The sequence below is a fragment of the Amphiura filiformis genome, chromosome 2 (genome assembly GCF_039555335.1).
Source record: "Amphiura filiformis chromosome 2, Afil_fr2py, whole genome shotgun sequence".
NCBI classification, from domain to species: domain Eukaryota; kingdom Metazoa; phylum Echinodermata; class Ophiuroidea; order Amphilepidida; family Amphiuridae; genus Amphiura; species Amphiura filiformis.
This window is the reverse complement of record NC_092629.1, coordinates 19,655,126-19,675,652: the sequence shown is the minus strand read 5'-3', so window position 1 is coordinate 19,675,652 and position 20,527 is coordinate 19,655,126. Positions and strand designations below refer to the sequence as shown.

Genomic DNA, 20,527 nt, shown 5'->3' with positions numbered 1-20,527 from the left:
CGGCTAGGCGTATCATACCATACATTGCAGTTCAAATGAAACATCATCATGATCATGACATGCCGTTTGTGCGTTGAACACGGCACAGCACATACATCTCGTATCATATGCAGAGAAATCAAATAGCTAGCCGGTCTTTTCAATCCCATCATTTCAACCTATTATTATGATGTAGACACGCATGCACGATGATTGCGGCCTAGTCGAGCCTAGCCTGCATGCCAGTCGGCCTGCTGACTCACCGCGTATTAAATGGCACAAAAATACCTCAAATTTTGCACAAAACAATCCATGATGTCAAATTATCACATCCAAAGTGTCGCCATGAACGTCAGCTTCAACTTCTCCAGCCAAAGTTTTTCCATTGATAATCAGATTTCATGTAATCATGAAATTAAACCTTGTTTGATGTGTATTCCCATTGTCACAGCATAACGGTTTTCCAACTTGTCTTCAACGATAAAGCCAGAGAAAATAAAGGTAGAGAAGCGACACTCCGTACAATTAACGTGCAGACGGCCTATACCGATGTGAGGACAGAAAATGTGACTCTCCTGCTAGTCTCGGGCGCGGGCCAGACTGTATGCGGTATGAACAAAAGCATAATTAACTGGTTGTGTAGGAGACTAGCACGAGAGTCACATTTTTCTGTCCTCTGCTGTCCTCCGGAGTGTCGCGGTCCTGATAAAGCTGCTAATGAGCGCTGAGGCTACAACCTAATAATTAAAGACCGAATTAAAAAGACTAGTTTGCGTCTGACGTCATGACAAAGGCGCGCCGTGATTGGTTGCTGACCTGCGCAGTATGGCATTTTTGGTCTGGTTTACAGGACGGCATACGCAAGCTAGTCTTTTTTATTCGGTCTTCAATTATACAACATATGAGTTTGAAAAAATTCTAATGCATAATTCATGAACTTGATATATCCACACCATTGTCGCCACGTGCTAGGTGTTTCTAGAATCCCTATAGAATAAGATTAATTTTAATGCTAATTTATTGCACATGCTGAGGAAGCGTGATTACCTTTTAGAACATTCGGAAATGGCGATAGGCGAATTTATGTATGGCGCAGAGAGGTGGGGGATATATATTGGGCTCTCGATATTGGGCGGAAATGAGAGTACTTGTCGGAATATAAATTTGTACAATCGGCCTACATGCCGCGCAATGTGCGGCATTTTAGGTGTCAATTTCAAAGCATACTACCTCCTGCGGAGACAGAAAAATGTCACAGGAAAGCTGTTGTCGAGCTATTTTTCCGAAGAGAGAATTCCAAAATTTCATAGCAGTCGAAGGTATAATTTCAATGGCAAATTGTGCTCAACAGCTGACTTGTGATAGCTCCAACCTCAAAGGGGCACCGTCGGGTGATCGGTTTAATCAATTTTCGCCATAGAAGCTGAAAATAAACTTGGGAAGATTGTTGTCGAGCCCTCCCAAATATGGAGTTCTGACTGCCCGATAGAGAGCTAAAAAATCACATGTTTCTCATTTACTTGTGTGATACAATCACAATTACTCTGACAAGTTTGACATGAGTTGTACCATCAACAAGCCTGGTTAACAATATGCATACTTTTGTTCTCATTTGGAAAACAAAGGCCACGCACAGTATTGTTACTGTGCGTTTGCTTTGTAATGGTGCATCCGACTGAAATCATGATACCTATTTCCCCACAGCCCATTGCAATAATGCACAGGTAAATCAGAAACATGTTCGCGACTCCTGCCAGTTTTGCTAAGCAACTCAGCCAGTTTTGTTAAGCAACTCTGCTAATTCTGCCACCACCTTACACCACCACTGTATGGTGTACTGCTAATCAGCTGCAATGCCTCGAGACTGCAACAGACGTCAGTGTCATCAACTCGAGCCTTTCTCAAGGCCGGCATTGACAGTATTGTCTCAGGGGCTCTCTAGGGTGAAAGAAGAGCTCATCACCAACATATGCAAGGAAACTGATTGTGACGTCCTATGTCTCCAAGAGACTCACCGCGGGAAAGGCAACACCCGACCCAAGATCAGTGGAATGAAGCTTGCCGTAGAAAGACCACACGAGAAATACGGTAGTGCAGTGTTCGTCAAGGAAAGCACAATCATTGAGTCTACTTCCAAGTCAGATGAGAACAACATAGAAATCCTGACAATAGAACTCAGTGGAATCATCATATCCTCCGTTTATAAACCACCTGGTTCTCCGTTCGACTTCAAGGACCCAATGGGGAATACCCAGACTAAAACAAGGGTAATCATTGGAGACTTCAACAGCCATAGCACGGTATGGGGCTATGATAAAACCGATGAGGATGGCGAAATGGTAGAGGAATGGATAGATCAACAACAGCTAAGCCTTATCCACGACCCTAAACAGCCTAAGTCATTCAACAGTAGCCGATGGAAACGTGGATACAACCCCGACCTGGCCTTTGCTAGTAACAGAGTTGCTCAACTGTGTCACAAAATGGTGATGGATCCCATCCCCCGCACTCAGCACCGACCAATCGGTCTACAGATCAGAGCAGCTGTAAGCCCAGCCTCAGTACCATTCCGTAGAAGATTCAACTACCATAAGGCAAACTGGGAAGGTTTCTCTAGTGACTTAGATGCAGCAGTCTCCAACATAGAAGCATCACCTGAGAACTACGATCTCTTTGTGAAAACCATCAAAGAAAACGCCAGGAAGAACAGCCCTAGAGGCTGCCGTACCAGCTACATCTCTGGACTCACTTCGGAAACAGTCGACTTATATGAAGAGTATAAAGCCATGTTCGAATCGGACCTTTTTGATGAAGCCACTACTGCCACAGGGGAAAGGTTGATGTCAGCTATTGGAGAACAACAACGTCAGTCATGGCAAAACCTGATTGAATCAACAGACATGACCAATAACAGCAAGAAGGCATGGACTCTCATTCGGAAACTGAGCAACGATCCAAGAGAAGCTGAACAACACTACAACACCACCGCTAACCAAGTAGCCCACCAACTCCTCCTGAATGGGAAAACAACCACAAAACATCCGAAGGTTCAAGTGGATTGGAACAAATATAATGAAGACCAAGGTTTCACCAACCCCTTCTCAATGGATGAGGGAATCACCAGCCTGAAGAATGGAAAAGCATGCGGACTGGATGATGTCCCTGTTGCATCCAACTGAAATCATGATACATATTTCCCCACAGCCCATTGCAATAATGCACAGGTAAATCAGAAACATGTGCTTGTGGATTTATCCATGGATATGAGACACATCCCTGATTTAACATAGTTGAGCTGTTTTCAATGAGGTTTATCTTGGTTTAATGGGGTTTAAGTCCTGCAAAGGTCGTGGTGAATTCTGCTGTAGACATGACTGCATAATGGCAAGTAAACCACAGGGTTGGCCTTGAGGGCTGCTTCCTTTGTTCCTATTTTTGTGGTGATGTCACATCCTGTGAGGCTATGTAGCGAAGGAAGCACTGTGCACATCTGAGGGCCCTATCTTGCATACAGAATGTGGAGAGGGACGAAACGGGTAGTGTTGCCTCTCCCTGCTCTTACCCACAGTTTCTGAAGACCCTCGTGAAGAAAGGTAGCTATATAAAACAGCAGGGCAACTGTTACATCAGTATCGTTGGATATAACAACGCATGTTTTGTGACCAACTCGGACACAATCTAGGACATGCATGGGTATACGGAGATCTGCCTCCTCAACTCGAGACTGCAGGTGCTGCATGTTATATTCTGTTCCATTTTGGATCTTTATGCACTTCCATTTGTCACTGTCAATGCATAGCTGGCTAAGAACAGTTGGCTCTTTATGCATTTCCATGGACCTATCACGCAAGAATTCATACACTAGTGTTTCCAGCAGCAGTTTGTTTAGGCTTGATGGCCAGAACGTCGACATGTCCTTTGGAATTGGTGTAGATAGCTCCATTGAGCTCTATACCACTGGAGTTGTGTTGCATCTCCTCAACCCCTCTGTATCTTTCACCGATGGGTCATCATGGTAAATGTCAAAGATATAATCACATCTGCCATAGTGATGATACAGAGAGGTTGTTTCTGCAAACTTTGAGAGCAGATCAGGGAAACGTGTAAGTCCTGATAGAGGCACTCTGTGGATTGCTGCCATGACATCTATATTAGGAAGGCTGAATCATCTTGATGCCGGTAGCAATAGTCATCAGGCTTGAGGGTTTCCTCTAATTCCCGAACAAGTTGGCTCTTTTCTGGTTTGGTCATTAAACCGTCATCACCAAACAGCAATGGGGAAGGTACGACATCATATGTCAGAAGGTCATCAGTGCCAAGACCTCTATCTCTATCCACTGGATTTGTCAGTCATATTCATGGCTGCGATGACTTTCTGGACTGTTCTCTTGGGTTTGTTTTTGATTGAGGCCATTTTTTTGAGATTCCGTCTGTAAATAGTGTCTCTCAGTTTTACAGATTTCTTGATTATCCTTTCACTGTGGAAAGCGTGATATTTGTTCTTTCCTTTTTCAGACGCATTTATTACATCGTTTCTGATTTCTGATGTCATCACATGCTTGGTGACGAAGTTGTGGAGCTCTGTGGGGCACTCTGCAGAGAACGGTGACCCTCTCTTTTCAGTGAACTTCGTCATCTCTTGAACGTGCCCTTCTTGTGTGTTAGTGACTGAAGATGATGAATCATGATGGTGCCATGCCTCTGAGGTACTCCCGTCGACACCAATAAATTATCTGTGCAAGTTTTTCACAGCCATCATTTCATGATAGATAAGATCCCATTGAGCGATGTACTGTTTCTGGAATGGCCAATGACACCATCGCTGCATTTTGATGAAAGGTTGATGGTCTGCTCCAACTTCTGATCACCACTAGCTGCTGAGAAGCGCCCGGGTCTGTCCACCCCTACTGCGTCCAAGTCTAGTATAGTAGTATTTGGGGGTTCCTTCACTCTAAAAACATATGTTTAGACACCAACGTCAGGCCTATGAACCTCTAACGCTAAGATAAAGTCAAAAGTAGTCAATTTGGCGGTCATTTTGAAAAGCGCTCTCAATAGAAAAGGGAGTCATGGCAGAAGCGTTTACGTTCGCGACTCCTACCAGTTTTGCTAAGCAACTCAGCCAGTTTTGTTAAGCAACTCTGCTAATTCCGCCACCACCTTACACCACCACTGTATGGTGTACTGCTAATCAGCTGCAATGCCTCGAGACTGCAACAGACGTCAGTGTCATCAACTCGGGCCTTTCTCAAGGCCGGCATTGACAATATTGTCTGCCAACGTCGAGGGGCTCTCTAGGGTGAAAGAAGAGCTCATCACCAACATATGCAAGGAAACTGATTGTGACGTCCTATGTCTCCAAGAGACTCACCGCGGGAAAGGCAACACCCGACCCAAGATCAGTGGAATGAAGCTTGCCGTAGAAAGACCACACGAGAAATACGGTAGTGCAGTGTTCGTCAAAGAAAGCACAATCATTGAGTCTACTTCCAAGTCAGATGAGAACAACATAGAAATCCTGACCATAGAACTCAGTGGAATCATCATATCCTCCGTTTATAAACCACCTGGCTCTCCGTTCGACTTCAAGGACCCAATGGGGAATACCCAGACTAAAACAAGGGTAATCATTGGAGACTTCAACAGCCATAGCACGGTATGGGGCTATGATAAAACCGATGAGGATGGCGAAATGGTAGAGGAATGGGTAGATCAACAACAGCTAAGCCTTATCCACGACCCTAAACAGCCTAAGTCATTCAACAGTAGCCGATGGAAACGTGGATACAACCCCGACCTGGCCTTTGCTAGTAACAGAGTTGCTCAACTGTGTCACAAGATGGTGATGGATCCCATCCCCCGCACTTAGCACCGACCAATCGGTCTACAGATCAGAGCAGCTGTAAACCCAGCCTCAGTACCATTCCGTAGAAGATTCAACTACCAAAAGGCAAACTGGGAAGGTTTCTCTAGTGACTTAGATGCAGCAGTCTCCAACATAAAAGCATCACCTGAGAACTACGATCTCTTTGTGAAAACCATCAAAGAAAACGCCAGGAAGAACATCCCTAGAGGCTGCCGTACCAGCTACATATGTGGACTCACTTCGGAAACAGCCGACCTATATGAAGAGTATAAAGCCATGTTCGAATCGGACCTTTTTGATGAAGCCACTACTGCCACAGGGGAAAGGTTGATGTCAGCTATTGGAGAACAACAACGTCAGTCATGGCAAAACCTGATTGAATCAACAGACATGACCAATAACAGCAAGAAGGCATGGACTCTCATTCGGAAACTGAGCAACGATCCCAGAGAAGCTGAACAACACTACAACACCACCACTAACCAGGTAGCCCACCAACTCCTCCTGAATGGGAAAACACCACAAAACATCCGAAGGTTCAAGTGGATTGGAACAAATATAATGAAGACCAAGGTTTCACCAACCCCTTCTCAATGGATGAGCTGGAAGAGGGAATCACCAGCCTGAAGAATGGAAAAGCATGCGGACTGGATGATGTCTCTGTTGAACAGATGAAACACTTTGGACCGCGTACAAAGGAATGGATCCTCCAGTTCTGCCATCAGAGGCAAAGAGCTTCAGACCAATATCTCTGCTATGCCATAGCTATAAGCTGTTTGAGCGGCTCATCCTGAACCGCCTTGCGTCACATGTAGATGGTCTACTGATCCCTGAACAAGCTGGCTTCCGCCCAGGGAAATCAACAACCAGCCAGCTGCTAAACCTCACCCAACACATTGAGGATGGATTTGAGAGAGGGCAGATCACAGGTGCTGTCTTCGTCGACCTTTCTGCAGCCTATGACACCGTCAACCATCGCCGGCTACTCGCCAAAGTGCTTGAGATGACTAAGGATGTTCACCTCACCAGGCTTCTACAAACCCTGCTCCAGAACAGAAGGTTCTTTGTTGAACTAGGAGGGAAGCGAAGCCGATGGCGCAGACAACGAAACGGACTCACCCAAGGAAGTGTCCTAGCTCCTCTGCTATACAACATCTATACTAACGACCAGCCAGTTGACAGCCAAACCAAGCGGTTTATAATGCAGATGACTTGTGCGTAACCAGCCAGAGTACCAGCTTTGAGGTGATCGAAGACACTCTGACAGATACACTGACTGGACTAGGAGAGTACTACGACGAGAATCAACTGCGCGCAAACCCAGGTCTGTGCCTTCCACCTTATCAACAAGGAAGCCAAGCGACAGTTGAGCATCACCTGGTCTGGTACCAAGCTCCCTTTCTGCCCTAACCAAGTGTACCTGGGGGTCACACTAGATCGACGCCTATCCTACAAGGCCCACGTGGAGAAGACCAAGGCCAAGGTCAGCACACGCAACAACATCTTGCGCAAACTTGGAAACACCAGATGGGGTGCTAGCCCAGATACCATCAGATCAACAGCACTGGCTTTGAGTTTCTCCACCGCGGAATACGCATGCCCTGCTTGGGAGAGATCATCAAATGCTAGGAAGCTAGACTCTGCACTCAACGCAAGCTGCCGCTCCATCACAGGATGTCTAAGGCCTACCAACATGGACAAGGTCTACTTCTTGGCAGGTATCGCACCACCTGACATCCGGAGAGCTGTGGCAAGCAAAGAGGAACGCCGTAAACAGACCACGGACGTGAGACACCCCCTCTTCAACCACACACCACCAACCAGACGGCTGAAGTCAATGAAAAGCTTCATCACAAGCACCCTCTCTCTGCAAACAACATCATCAGAGGCTCGCACCCAGATGTGGAAAGAAAGGCTTTCATCTGAAGCAGTCACCACTGAGATGGGGATTCAACCCACAGAATCACTACCTCCAAGAGCAAACGAAGTCTGGGCAAACTGGAGATGCCTTAACCGCCTCCGAACCGGTGTTGGACGTTGCAAGGATACCCTTCACAAATGGGGATACATCAGTGGCCCGACCATGTGTGATTGTGGACAAGAGCCACAGACGATGCAGCATCTGCTGGAATGCCCGCTTTTGAAATATCCTGTGACGACAGACGATCTGGCGCAATTTTCTCAACGGGCACAAAAGTGTGTTTCTCAGTGGATAAGTACAGTTTGATGTAAGGACACGAAAGAAGAAGAATTGAAAAGTTAATCATATTCTATTAGTCTATACTAGTAGTTATTTTGGGGGGTTATTTGACCCTGAAAACTTATGTTTAGACACCAACGTCCGGTCTCTATGAACCTCTAGAGCTGAGATAAAGTCAAATGTAGTCAATTTGGCGGCCATTTTGAAAAGCGCCCTCAATAGAAAAGTTATTTATATTCTAAGTCTATACTATTACTTTATGGGTGAGCATTTCTCGCGCTATTTGCGATGGGTTTTGGTCTACTTATTCCTCACAGCGTTGCAGAAAATAATCGTGCTGTTTATGTAATCAGGAAACTACAGAGGCGATAGTGTACATTTAAATTTGTCATTACTACTGCATGTTGATATTCAAACAGTGCTATAAAGTTGTCTTACCAAGGAATGTGTTTGTATTAAAAGAAATAATTGTTTTACAACTTGGATAAACTAGAATTACTTTTATGCAAATCCGAAAATTGCAACAGATATTTTCATTTCTTTAAGATCTAGCGGTATTGCCAGATTGTACGTACAGTTGGGCTACATTAATAGCCTCATTATAGTTTTATTGATACTGGAAAAATACTTGTAGTATGGTCGTTGAAGATGAAAAACAGGTGCAACCCGGAAAAAATTGGTACAAAGCTGATTTTTGCACCGAAGAAGCAGAAGGTATCATAGAATATCATATCCAAAGTCCACCAAAATCCACTTTGGGGAATTCTTTTTATCCAAGATGGCCGCCAAAATGGCTGCCACAACATATAAGTAGCTGTATCTCAGCTTCTGAAGCAGATATAATGATGAATTTAGTGTCTTTGAATAGGTTTAAGAGGTCAGGGAATTCAAATTTGCACAAGTCTAACACACTGATGTCTTCATTCACACTGTAATCCAAGATGGCCACCAAAATGGCCGCCGTCACATATGATTAGATATATCTCCTCTTCTGAAGCAGATATGATGATGATTTAGTGTCCTTGAATATATTTCATAGAAGAATTTAAATTTGTAGTATTCTAAAACACTGATGTCTTCATTCACACAGAAATCTAAGATGGCCGCCAAAATGGCCACCGCCACATGGTATAAATAGGTATATTTTGGCTTCTGAAGCAGATATGACAATGATTTTAGAGTCTTTGAATAGGTGTCAGGTGACACAGAATTAAATTTTGTGTTTTTCTAAAGCACCAAGTCTTCACTTGCACTGTAACCCAAGATATCCCTCACCCCACCCAGGTGCAATGGAAAGCTGTTAGGGGTAGTCACAGTCGTTGTACTAATGAACCCTGCGCCATTTGTAGGCTGCAACCTGGTTTCGACATATTCTAATAACAGTGGAATAAATGTCAAGCTTTTTGAGGTTGTTTACAGCATAAAGCACTATATAAATATCTACATTTATTTATTATATCAGCTTCTGAAGCAAAGTAGCTGTCTTTTGGACTCATCTGCAAGTATAATCTGTTAATAATATATTTTCTCCTCTGCAATCTCCAAAAGCTGTGACACTTCAATTTTGCGACAGGAACATCCATTATTTCCACAAGGATTCCTGGAGGGTAGTTTACATTTGCATCATACAAACTTAAGCAAGCTTTGTGGTGCTACATCTTCTAGTGCTAGTACAGTGTCAGAGCGTTTCCAACCCCTTTGCTTTGGATCCAAGTCATTGTTTGAGAGCTTTCTCCGTAGTATGGCCTGCAAAAGAAATCGCAGACTGAAAATATGCTGCTCTTTAGATCAAGTGATGCTTTATTTGGTGATACCATCGCCATGAATTGAGTAAACCGTAAACCTTTTAAAGGATCTTTTTCTCTGCCACCATATAAGACAACAAGCTGGACCAATTGTTCTAACTTCTTCTTCAACAAACTTGTCTTTCCATGTCCAAATGTTGCAGAAGTGGAGTCACATTCACAAAGCTTGCTTAAGTTTGTACGACTCAAATGTAAAACTCTCCAGGAATACTTGTGGAAATAAAGGATGTTCCTGCTGCAAAAATGGACTTAAATGTGTCACAGCTTGCCCAAATGCTGAGGAGATTATACATGTACTTGCAGAAAGGGGTGTCTATTCATCCCAAAATATCTAAATTATTCCCTCACGCTATCGGGCTGTGGCCATATCCTTCACCAACCTGAATCCCACAAAAAGTGGACTCAAAAAGGAAACTTTTATGTTTGTTGCTACAATGTACATGTGCCATACCTTTCCTTCTTGTTTCTTGCTCCCTCCCTTATGTAAATGTAGGTATTTGTCAGATCCGGAAACTATTATTTTCGTATACAAACAACTGTTGCCTTATTTTTGCTAATTGTGAGTTATTCGATTCTGTCTTCCCTACAAATATCAAATTCTTGGTATACAGCCTGAACACGGAAATATTGCATCTAAGGACTAACGGTTAAAAGGGCTCAAGTAAGTCAAGTCAAGTCAACTCGGACTGTCAAACACCTCAAGGCTCTGTATTATTTAACAGGGGTATACATAAAGAGTTCAACTTTTTTGGTTTTGATTTCCAGCTTTTTTAACACTTGTTCTATACAAAAGTTTAGTATATTCCCAAATTATATAGCTATCTGCTAGCTGTTTTCATGCTTTTTCTGTTTTTCATCTCTTTTTATGTCTGGTGACTCACACCCCTAGTTTTAAAAAGCTGACAAGTCAGCCTATAATTAAAATTCTTCTGTAGATGGTAGTCGCATGGCAAAGTTTGGACATTGCATAGAAGATAATCAAGGATTTTGATCTGAAGCTGAGGTTAAAAGGAAAGACAAACTATTTTATTTCATAGAGCTAATGGGGGTTCTGTCTTCTTAGAACCCCAAATTGCTGCCTTAGATAGTTAGGTGTCCTTAAAGAAAATGGATTTTGTATATATGCAAAGCAGAAACCAGCCCATAGATCTTTGTGTGCATGACCTATAGACGAATCCAACGAGCCAAGTCATGGTCAGGATTTGGTTGGCCATGACGGGTCCCCGCATGCACCAAACTGGTGTAGTGACTGCCCAATTGGGTAGATTAAAGCCGCTTAAAATTCGATGTTAGATTCTATTGTGTTGTCATTATTCTTTTGTCTACGTGTAACACAGGTGATAGAATGCAGTTTAAAATATACCCTCCAAGGCCGGATCATTTCACATTTTAGGTGAGATGGAGCCGACGGGCACCCAACTTTGGCAGCCATTGAGGTGTAGGAATGCGTGAAATTGGATTCGTCTATAGTATCAAGACTAGTCACTTTTCCCCATGCAGGGAAGAACTACTAACCCAACTCTTCCCTGTTTTATGCTAAAACGTTCCCTTGATTCCCCCCAAATCAATATTTTTGGAAGGATATAAGTAAACGCCAAAGAACTGAATACATGTATGGTAATGATATACCCATATGGATTATAATTCTTCCCCATATGACACTTGATGAATTCACCTATCCTGAAGAGCAGAGCAGTCACTTAGGCTAAAAATGCATCAATGACCATCTATTTTATTGCCTGTATGTGCTTGTTGTTCTGCTATAGCGTATAGAATCTGTTAATGATACTATAACCACACAGTCAATTAATTTATGTCAACATGTCCTTTTCACAGAGGCTGTATTTATATAACTGAATTCATTTATACTAACACAACCTTGAGTAAATTAAAGAGAGTACTTAAGGGATCTGGAATGAGCGTTTCGATAGTATTTTTTGTGGGACATGAGAGCACATCAGACATATCAAATTGCATTCCTAATACGAAGAATGTCTTTCTGATATCAAATAATTTTAATTTTTTGAAAATCACGATGTAATACAAATTTTATGACAAATTATTTAAAAATTTGATATTTTTCATATTTTTGATATATAACAGTCCTCGAAGTAATTTTTATAATTCTAATGACATATTCTTAAAGTGTATGTAGCTGGGAGGAAAAGCCGATCTATTGAAACATTTTGAACTTTCATATTGAAGATATGGAGTTTTTTTCCCAAAATGACCTAATTTTTTTGTGTTTTGGGAAAAAGATCCATATCTTCAATATGAAAGGTCAACATTTTCAATTGATCGTCGGCTTTTCATCCCACCTACATACACTTTAAGTAAAAATCATCATTTGCGAATTTCAAAAAATCTAAATTATTTTATATCAAAAGAACATTCTTCGTATTCAGAATGCAATTCGACACGTCTGATGTGCTCTAATGTCCCACAATAAATACTGTCCAAACGTTCATACCACACCCCTTCAATGGGGAAACTTCGGCAGGCGATAAGAGAAAATATATTTACTTTAGCACTTATGAATCCTGCCGATTGAGAATTTACTGAATTAATGTCTGTTAACGCGGCTGTGTACTCTAGCCATTGTTTCTTTCTCAAAATTGAGTTTTTATGATATGTTTGTACCTTGTTATGTTTTTTATAAATACAAGGAATGAAAATCCAGATTTGTAAACTCCAACTGCAATATTTTAAGGATTTTATTTCACTATTCCACTCGTGTTTGAAATTGAAAAGAAAGAAAATCTTTGTTGTACCAGCAAGGTACACGCGCGCAACAACTCATCGCGTTGCGTATCACGCAATTTGTTAACGCACAAATACGCGACGCATACGCGAAGCTTATCTGCATGCGCGGCGCATCTTATGGAAACACCACGGAAGCACTGATTTCACAACAACCTAGTGGTCAAATGGCTCCGTTTTAGCTGATAAAATGTGGGTTTTTCAAGTTCTTTCCCCCGATTTAAATATCAAGTTATGCATTCTCCTGTGAGATTCGATGAAAGTGCAAAATGTAACCACTTTAAACTTCAACGGCCATTATTTCAATGTTCATTTTCTCGGTAAAATGACGATTTAGGTACACGATAACTCAATAAATACAGCATCTATAGGTAAGCAAATATGATCATCGTAAAAAGCATGATCGACTCAAGAAACGGTTTTCTGATTTTTTTATATTTTTGTCTATTTCCGATTTTGGGCATCATTTTGTGCAAATAGGCGTTTTTGAATTTTAAAAAGTTCATTTGATGCCTTTTATGGTCAATATCTCAAAAAATAAGGCCAATATCAAAAAATAAAAAAAACGTTTTTGGAATGGAGCCTCAAGATTGAGCTAAAAACAAAATAAAATATTTTGGAAAGAGTGTTTTTTGTTATGATGTACCTAACAAATATTGCCAAAAACTCACTTTTTGTGATTTTCTTCAAAATTGTTGTTTTTACCCCAAATCTGTATTTATATTAAGATTTATTGATTTCTTGCCTTCATAAAAATGTATACTTTTATATGTTTTGCGCGAATAATTACAAAGTTATTGCACTTTTACTACATGCATGTCTGAGAGTACACAGCCACCTTAAGTGAGGGGTGTTGTTGACATTAAAACATGTTAACATAATTTATAAATATTTGAACAGTAACTCGTTATGGGATTAGCTAATAATACAGATGGTGGTCGCAGTGTATTCTCTAAATTCAGTAAATTTCCATCGTCAACCGTGTAATTGAATGGGATTATTTTGAAATCTTAAAACGCTTGAAATATCACAAACAAATAGGCCTATGTTAATAAATAATATAATATAAATAGAAGCTAAAACCGTTGGGGTTCGATAATGAACCCCACAAAACTAACCGAGTATATTGGAAAATGCCATACGGCCGGGCGGTGTCACAAGTTGCCGGCTCTATCATGTCACTTGCCGCCTGATAGGTTTTTACCTCTTACAAATGTTATTCGGGTCAAATTTATTGTCAGAATACGGAGATAAAATAGCATTGAAATAGAAATAGATGTATCAAGGACGTTTATGAACATTAATAAATAGATATATCGAGGATGTTACGTTTATGAGCATTAAGACATAGATGTATCAAATTGTTATACGTTTATGAACATTAATAAATAGATGTATAGAGAATGTTACGCTTATGAACATGATATTCAACATTGTTAACAATACTGCTAGTATGTCAACAAATGAAAGTTCTGTAATTTGTTGAAATTCTTCAATACTAAATTATTTTGAATGTCATCAAATTGTATATCTCTAGTCACATTTTCGATGTATTAACAACTAGCTATGTAGCAAAGACGTTAACTTCATGTACAAAACATTAACGCTCTTATTTTGTAAACATTGTATAAATGTTCTGTAATTGTTCTTTATCCTTCATTTCTATTAGACTTTCAGTGTATTAGCAAGTAGATGTATATATGTATAACAGATGTTATTCGGTTGTAAACACTTTTTTTCATAAACATAGGCTACCCAAAGCTACTTATTATGCTAACAATGAACGTTCATTGACTGTTAGGCTAAGTAAACGTTACAGGATAATATGTATTCCAATTCTGCTTCAAGATTCCTGCTTAATTAAATCGTGTTCAAGAATCAACTAAGATTTATTTGGCCCCACCTTTTGCTAGTAAATTGGCTGTCATGAATTATCCAGTGTATTTGTATTATACGTGCCCGGCCTTATCACTTGGTACACAATAGCTTACCAATCTGAAAGCCTGTTTTAATCACAATGGTCAGAATTAAATAGTCAAAATGATTAGACAAATAGGCTACACTGTCCATACACTGTACAGTCTCATTGCAAGATCATGGGCTAAATACCGTAGTCCTTTTCATTTGAGGTACGTAAAAACATACTCATTATGATCGATGCGAATTATAGAAACAGTTCAAACAATAAAATAACTACACCTTTATATTGACAATTTTGATATTCAGATTGATCACCCAAGTTTTTCTGAAAGCCCTTGACATATACAACAATAAAATAATGGTTGATTGAGTAAAACAGATATGGCCACGAACTCCACCATACAGCCAGGAGTAAAATATTGTTCCTTAACATTTCGTATTGCTTAAAGCAATAGTAGCCTTGGCCCAAGGTTTGGGGCCTATAAGTCACAGAAAAGAACCCATTATAAGCCTATTCAATAATTGCTTTATATGTCTACCCCCCCCCATTGTGTTGTCTCATATCTCTGGTCAATTCCAGCTGCAATAAATATAAATGTGCTCATTGTGGTTTCTTTAATGTTTACATTCAGGGTGTAAATGCCTAAGTTTTAGTTAACTTACATGTATGACCAAAAATAGTGCCCTCACAAGTTTTAGAAAACTGACCAACCACAGATCCAAACTCAATTTCCTACAATTGGTCTTAGATTACATGCATGTACTAACATAAATAGTGCCCTCGCAAGTTATACCTTTTTATATCTTGTTTCCAAGATTTTTAACTTTATAATTTTGGTATAGACCTACGTGAATTATATCTGGGCAATTTGATCAAAAATTCCTCGACCCCTGAATTTTCTTATTGAAAACACGATGAGTCCCGTCCAGTTCAGTTAAAGGGCGGCCATGTGACAAAGATCAGGGTCTGTTGTGACATTCGATCTCAAAATGCCCTTTTTTTACCATTTGTTACTTCAAAATGTTGGATTTGGGCCATAAATAGCTCGATTTTGCAATTTTGTTGTTTTCTGGGACCATATGTCGGAATTTGCACAGCTATATAGAATCTTGGTATATTCTAATACACTCAGCGTCGTTCTGATGTGTTGCATCGAGTGCCCAGTTGTCTTTTTTGTCTGTTTGTCTGCTATGTGCACAGTGATTTTCATAATTTTCAGTGTACGTTTGTACTGTTTTCCTGACACTTCTGTGGGATCTGGAATTGGCAATTTTTGGCCATCGAACTTTGTCTGTTTTTGTGCATACATTGTTTGTTTGGTTTATCGTGTCTGTTTAAGTGCCAGTGATTTTCGCACTTGTTCTAGTGCACTTTTGAATTCCCATTGATCCATGTTGTTTTCGCAGGTTTAACACTTCTGTGGGCCTTCAAACTGGAAAAGTTTGGCATTTGAACTTGACCTACTTCTAATGCCTACTTTTGCTGTTTTGCTGCATGAAAAGGGTCCAGCACAGTTTGATGACATGCTTGTTCTCTCTTTTCCTCTTTTTGATAAATTCATGTTACTCATTATTTATTTGGAATTAGAGAACAATGGATCGAACACTTTTAGCTCTAGATGGCAGGTATTAATTTTCCAACGGTGTTCAGTGTGAAAGTAAGCGAAAGAGGGCGAAATGCAGGGTTAGCTAACGGTGCAGCGCAATACGGTCGACGATTATCGCCGTTAAGAAATATATTCTGCCCTCTTGAGCTAAAGCGAAAATCCCTTATTCGTTAATTCAAAAATGATTCATCCGTACCAAGAATTTACTAAAATCAGAATACGGATTCGGCTGTCTGCCGAATTCATAAAAAACATATATTGTAGCTTCGTCAAGTTGTACTGGTAAGTTTTATAGTAATGCACAATGTAATTCAAAATATATACTTGTGTAACTCTATCAATGAATTTATTATTTCTTTACAGGACAAACCTAGGAGTTGGCAGTTTTTCATCTGGTTCTTGGCGACAGCTTTAGTGTCATTTCAAGTCGGGTTCCTCTCAGGAATTTATCTCAGCACCACCACAAGGTATAAACGCAACTAGACATGTACATAACTGTGGTCTAAGACCACGAACACAGCCGTTGTGTGACCCTTAATGACCTTTGACCCCATAATCTCTTAACACCTCATTGACATTGGCGAATGTCAATGCATATGTGGTATATGTTATTTGTGTCCCAATTTCCCATTTGTGGGAGAAGAAGCATTTTAAAGGCATTTCGTTTTATTCCGGAAGTGACCCCTTAATGACCTTTGACCCCAATTTAAAGAATACCACATATACATTGGATAACCACAATTCATTTATGAACATACCGTTACTGGCCCGTGTTTTTCTTAGCAAATAAATTTTTTTGAAGGTTTTTCGTTTTATACCGGAAATGACCCTTAATGACCTTAGACCCCAAATATGTGAGGATCCCATAGCTACTGGGTATTAACAATGCATGTGTGCAAGTGGCATCAGTCTCCTATATAATTTGTGGGAGAAGAAGCATTTTAAAGGTATTTAGTTTTATTCCGGAAGTGACCCCTTAATGACCTTTGACCCCAATTTAAAAATGTGCATGTGGCATCACTCTGGTATATGTTATTTGTGCCCCAATTTTCCATTTGTGGGAGAAGAAGCATTTTAAAGGCATTTCGTTTTATTCCGGAAGTGACCCCTTAATGACCTTTGACCCCAATTTAAAAAATACCACATATACATTGGATAACCACACTTTATTTATGAACATACCGTTACTGACCCTTGACCCCAAATCTGTGAGGACCCATAGACACTGGGTAATAACAATGCATGTGTGCAAGTGGCGTCAATGTCCTACGTAATCGGTGGGAAAAGAAGCATTTTGAGTTAAAATCATGTTTTTTACCCCTATGACCCCTACGTGAACTTTGACCCCACACGTTTTATGTGACATGTAGGGGCAAGGTCAATGATAGCGGTGACCAAGTTAGGTCAAAATCGGTGTAAGCATGTTAGTGATAGAGCAAATATAATGGTCGACAGAAAGAAGAAGAAGAAGAAGAATAAACTAGACTTAGCTGTGGTCTGTGGTGTTGTGACCCCTTAATGACATTTGACCCCAAATCTGTGAGGACCCCATAGACACTGGGTATTAACAATGCATGTGTGCAAGTGGCATCAGTCTCCTATGTAATTTGTGGGAGAAGAAGCATTTTAAAGGTTTTTCGTTTTATTCCGGAAGTGACCCCTTAATGACCTTTGACCCCAATTTAAAAAAATACCACATATACATTGGATAACCACAAATCATTTATGAACATGCCGTTACTGGCCCATGTTTTTCTTAGCAAATGAAAATTTTTGAAGGTTTTTCGTTTTATCCCGGAAATGACCCCTTAATGACCTTTGACATCAAATCTGTGAGGACCAATACATGTGTGCAAGTGGCGTCACTGTTCTACGTAATCTGTGGGAGAAGAAGCATTTTGAGTTAAAATCACGTTTTTTACCCCTATGACCCCTACGTGACCTTTGACCCCACAAGTTTCATGTGACATGTAGGGGCATAGTCAATGATAGTTATGACCAAGTTAGGTCGAAATCTGTGTTTGCTAGAGCAAATATAAAGGTCGACAGAAGAAAGAAGAAGAAAGAAAGAAGAAGATCCTGTAAGAAATAAGACACAGCCGTAGTCAACGGCTGTGTAAAGAACCTGTAAGAAAAAAGACACAGCCGTGACTAACGTCACGGCTGTGTAAGAAAGAAGATCCTGTAAGAAAAAAGACACAGCCGTAGTCAACGGCTGTGTAATAAACACAAGTTAAGCCAAAGAACCCGCTGACTTTAAGCTGGCTTTACAATGATTTACGAGTAGTTTAATATAAAACAGTAACTCAGCCGTTATAAAATACGTCTATAACTATAAATCTATAAAACACCAAGAAAAAACAGCAGTTGCGTAATGCACGCACAAATATAAACAATATTCAACGTTTCAGGTTCAGAGTCTTGTCGCTGTGGATTGTCGCTGAGGCATAGCATACCAGCCGATGAGAAACCTTGATTATATCCGTTTGTATGCAATGCGCATGCGCCACGCCGCTCAGCGACCGGTCACGGACAAGTCGCATGAAAGTATGAACCAACGTTTGTTACGAACGAACTGAAGGACAGGGTTAATGCATGAGGTGCTGTTCGCATCTTTATAAAGGGATTAGTAGGCACAGATGTGTTATAAACTTTTCATGCTCAGAGAGCTTGATAATCACCCGGGATGATCACACATGGTTCACGGATTGTTAAATAATAGTGTCAATGCAGTTAGGACGCGGGACTACCGATTGTTATTGTTCTGCAAGGCTCACTCAGTCATTTAATAGAGAGATTGCGATTTTCCAAACGTAGACGTAGGACGTACGTTTTTACGTACGTTAACACGTACGTTTTTACGTAGCTATGTATTGCAGTGAGGCCACATACTTTACCAACGCTCGTGTTGTGGCGCTATGTCCTATAGTCAGTCATCTGGTGATTTGTTTTGCATGAAATCAGCCCGGGGTAGTCGGTGGGGTCAGGGATCAATAAAGGGATCTTAATCCTCTCTACGTCATACATAAATTCGCCCAGTCTCATTTCCCTAATATTAAATTTAAAAAAAAATGGAATTTCAGTTCGGCACAGGTGGGCCTCGAACCCACGCCGCTGCTACATACAGAATACAGAAGTCCAGCGCACTAATCCACTGGACCACATCACATGACAGTTCGGTAGCCATATTGAATTTTAAACATATAGGCTATAGGCAACTCCAACATTGATCGGGTATAGACCACTTGACATGTGACGTCATTGCCCGGCAGTATGCGCGCGAATTATGACAATTTCCATTGTTCTTTGCCCTTCAGTGTGCGTACGCAGCGTAGTTTGCTCAGGGCACGTGCATTTCAAAATGCCCACCATATAGTACAAGAAAGCCATTGAACAGTGTAGCGGTTTGTTTGAGCATATCGACAGACGAGTCAATCGCCTTTGTTGATAAGCAATGATTTCATATTAGCATAATGACAGTACTCATCAGTTAATAGTCACTTGGTGAATAGATGGGCATTATCAGCTGTCAAAGAGATGTCTTATGCAGCTGCCAATCACGATATAGGCTTGAAAACATTTTGTTATAAACCCAAAAGTGATATAAGGACAAAACTGTGCATGTTGGTACTTGATTGTTTGGATTCTTATATGTTGAAAATCCCTTGTAGTAGTATTTTTTATGTGTAGTGTATATTGTTCATAAATTATACAGCTTTTCAATTTTGGGCATTAATGCTCTGTTGCACTGTTTTCATCAACCTATTTTATCGTAGTGCATTTCTTATGTGTGTGAGCCGAAATGTCGTGGTAGATTGCAATCATGCTTTTGTTGAACTGTACTCCGCCATAACTACGGTGAAGGACACCGGTTCAAATCCTTTGTTTGGAGCCAATCAATAAAAGAATGCAGGGCCTCTATAAGTTAAGAAGTGACGTAATAATCGCAATAGACGAATACAATGTTTGAATAGATCGCCCAACCATGCCAACACAAGCAGATTGCACTAATCACCTGTGTATGTCTGCAAACATAGATTGAATACAATACAGCTCTTTTCAAAAATACTAATCTTATAGGTGCGAGTGAACCGTTGCCTTGCCAGAGGTCTATACTTTGAATTTGTGTGTAAATAAATAAATAAATAAATAAATAAATATATAAATAAATAAATAAATAAATAAATAAATAATTAAATAAATAAATAAATAAATAAATAACCGATCAGGAATTGTGCATATTTGAACGTGTTCCTAATGTTCCTAAAATATCTGAGCCAAACTTTCCTTGCCCTCCCCCCACCCAACTTTCGACCTGCAAAAAATGCTTGCCCCCCTTTGACCTGCCAAGCAATCTCCCCCCCCCCCCCCTATAATACTTCACCACCTC

General features: G+C 40.5%; 1 protein-coding gene across 2 annotated transcripts in view; it reads left to right on the top strand.

Annotated features, from left to right (window-relative positions):
* The window catches only part of LOC140145963 (alpha-2,8-sialyltransferase 8B-like), a 146,148-nt gene that overhangs the window by 36,406 nt on the left and 89,215 nt on the right, over positions 1-20,527 (top strand). For both annotated transcript variants that reach the window (XM_072167700.1, XM_072167701.1), the window contains one exon: positions 16,501-16,604. In XM_072167700.1, coding sequence (XP_072023801.1) covers positions 16,501-16,604 — 104 coding nt within the window. The remainder of the gene's footprint in view (positions 1-16,500; positions 16,605-20,527) is intronic.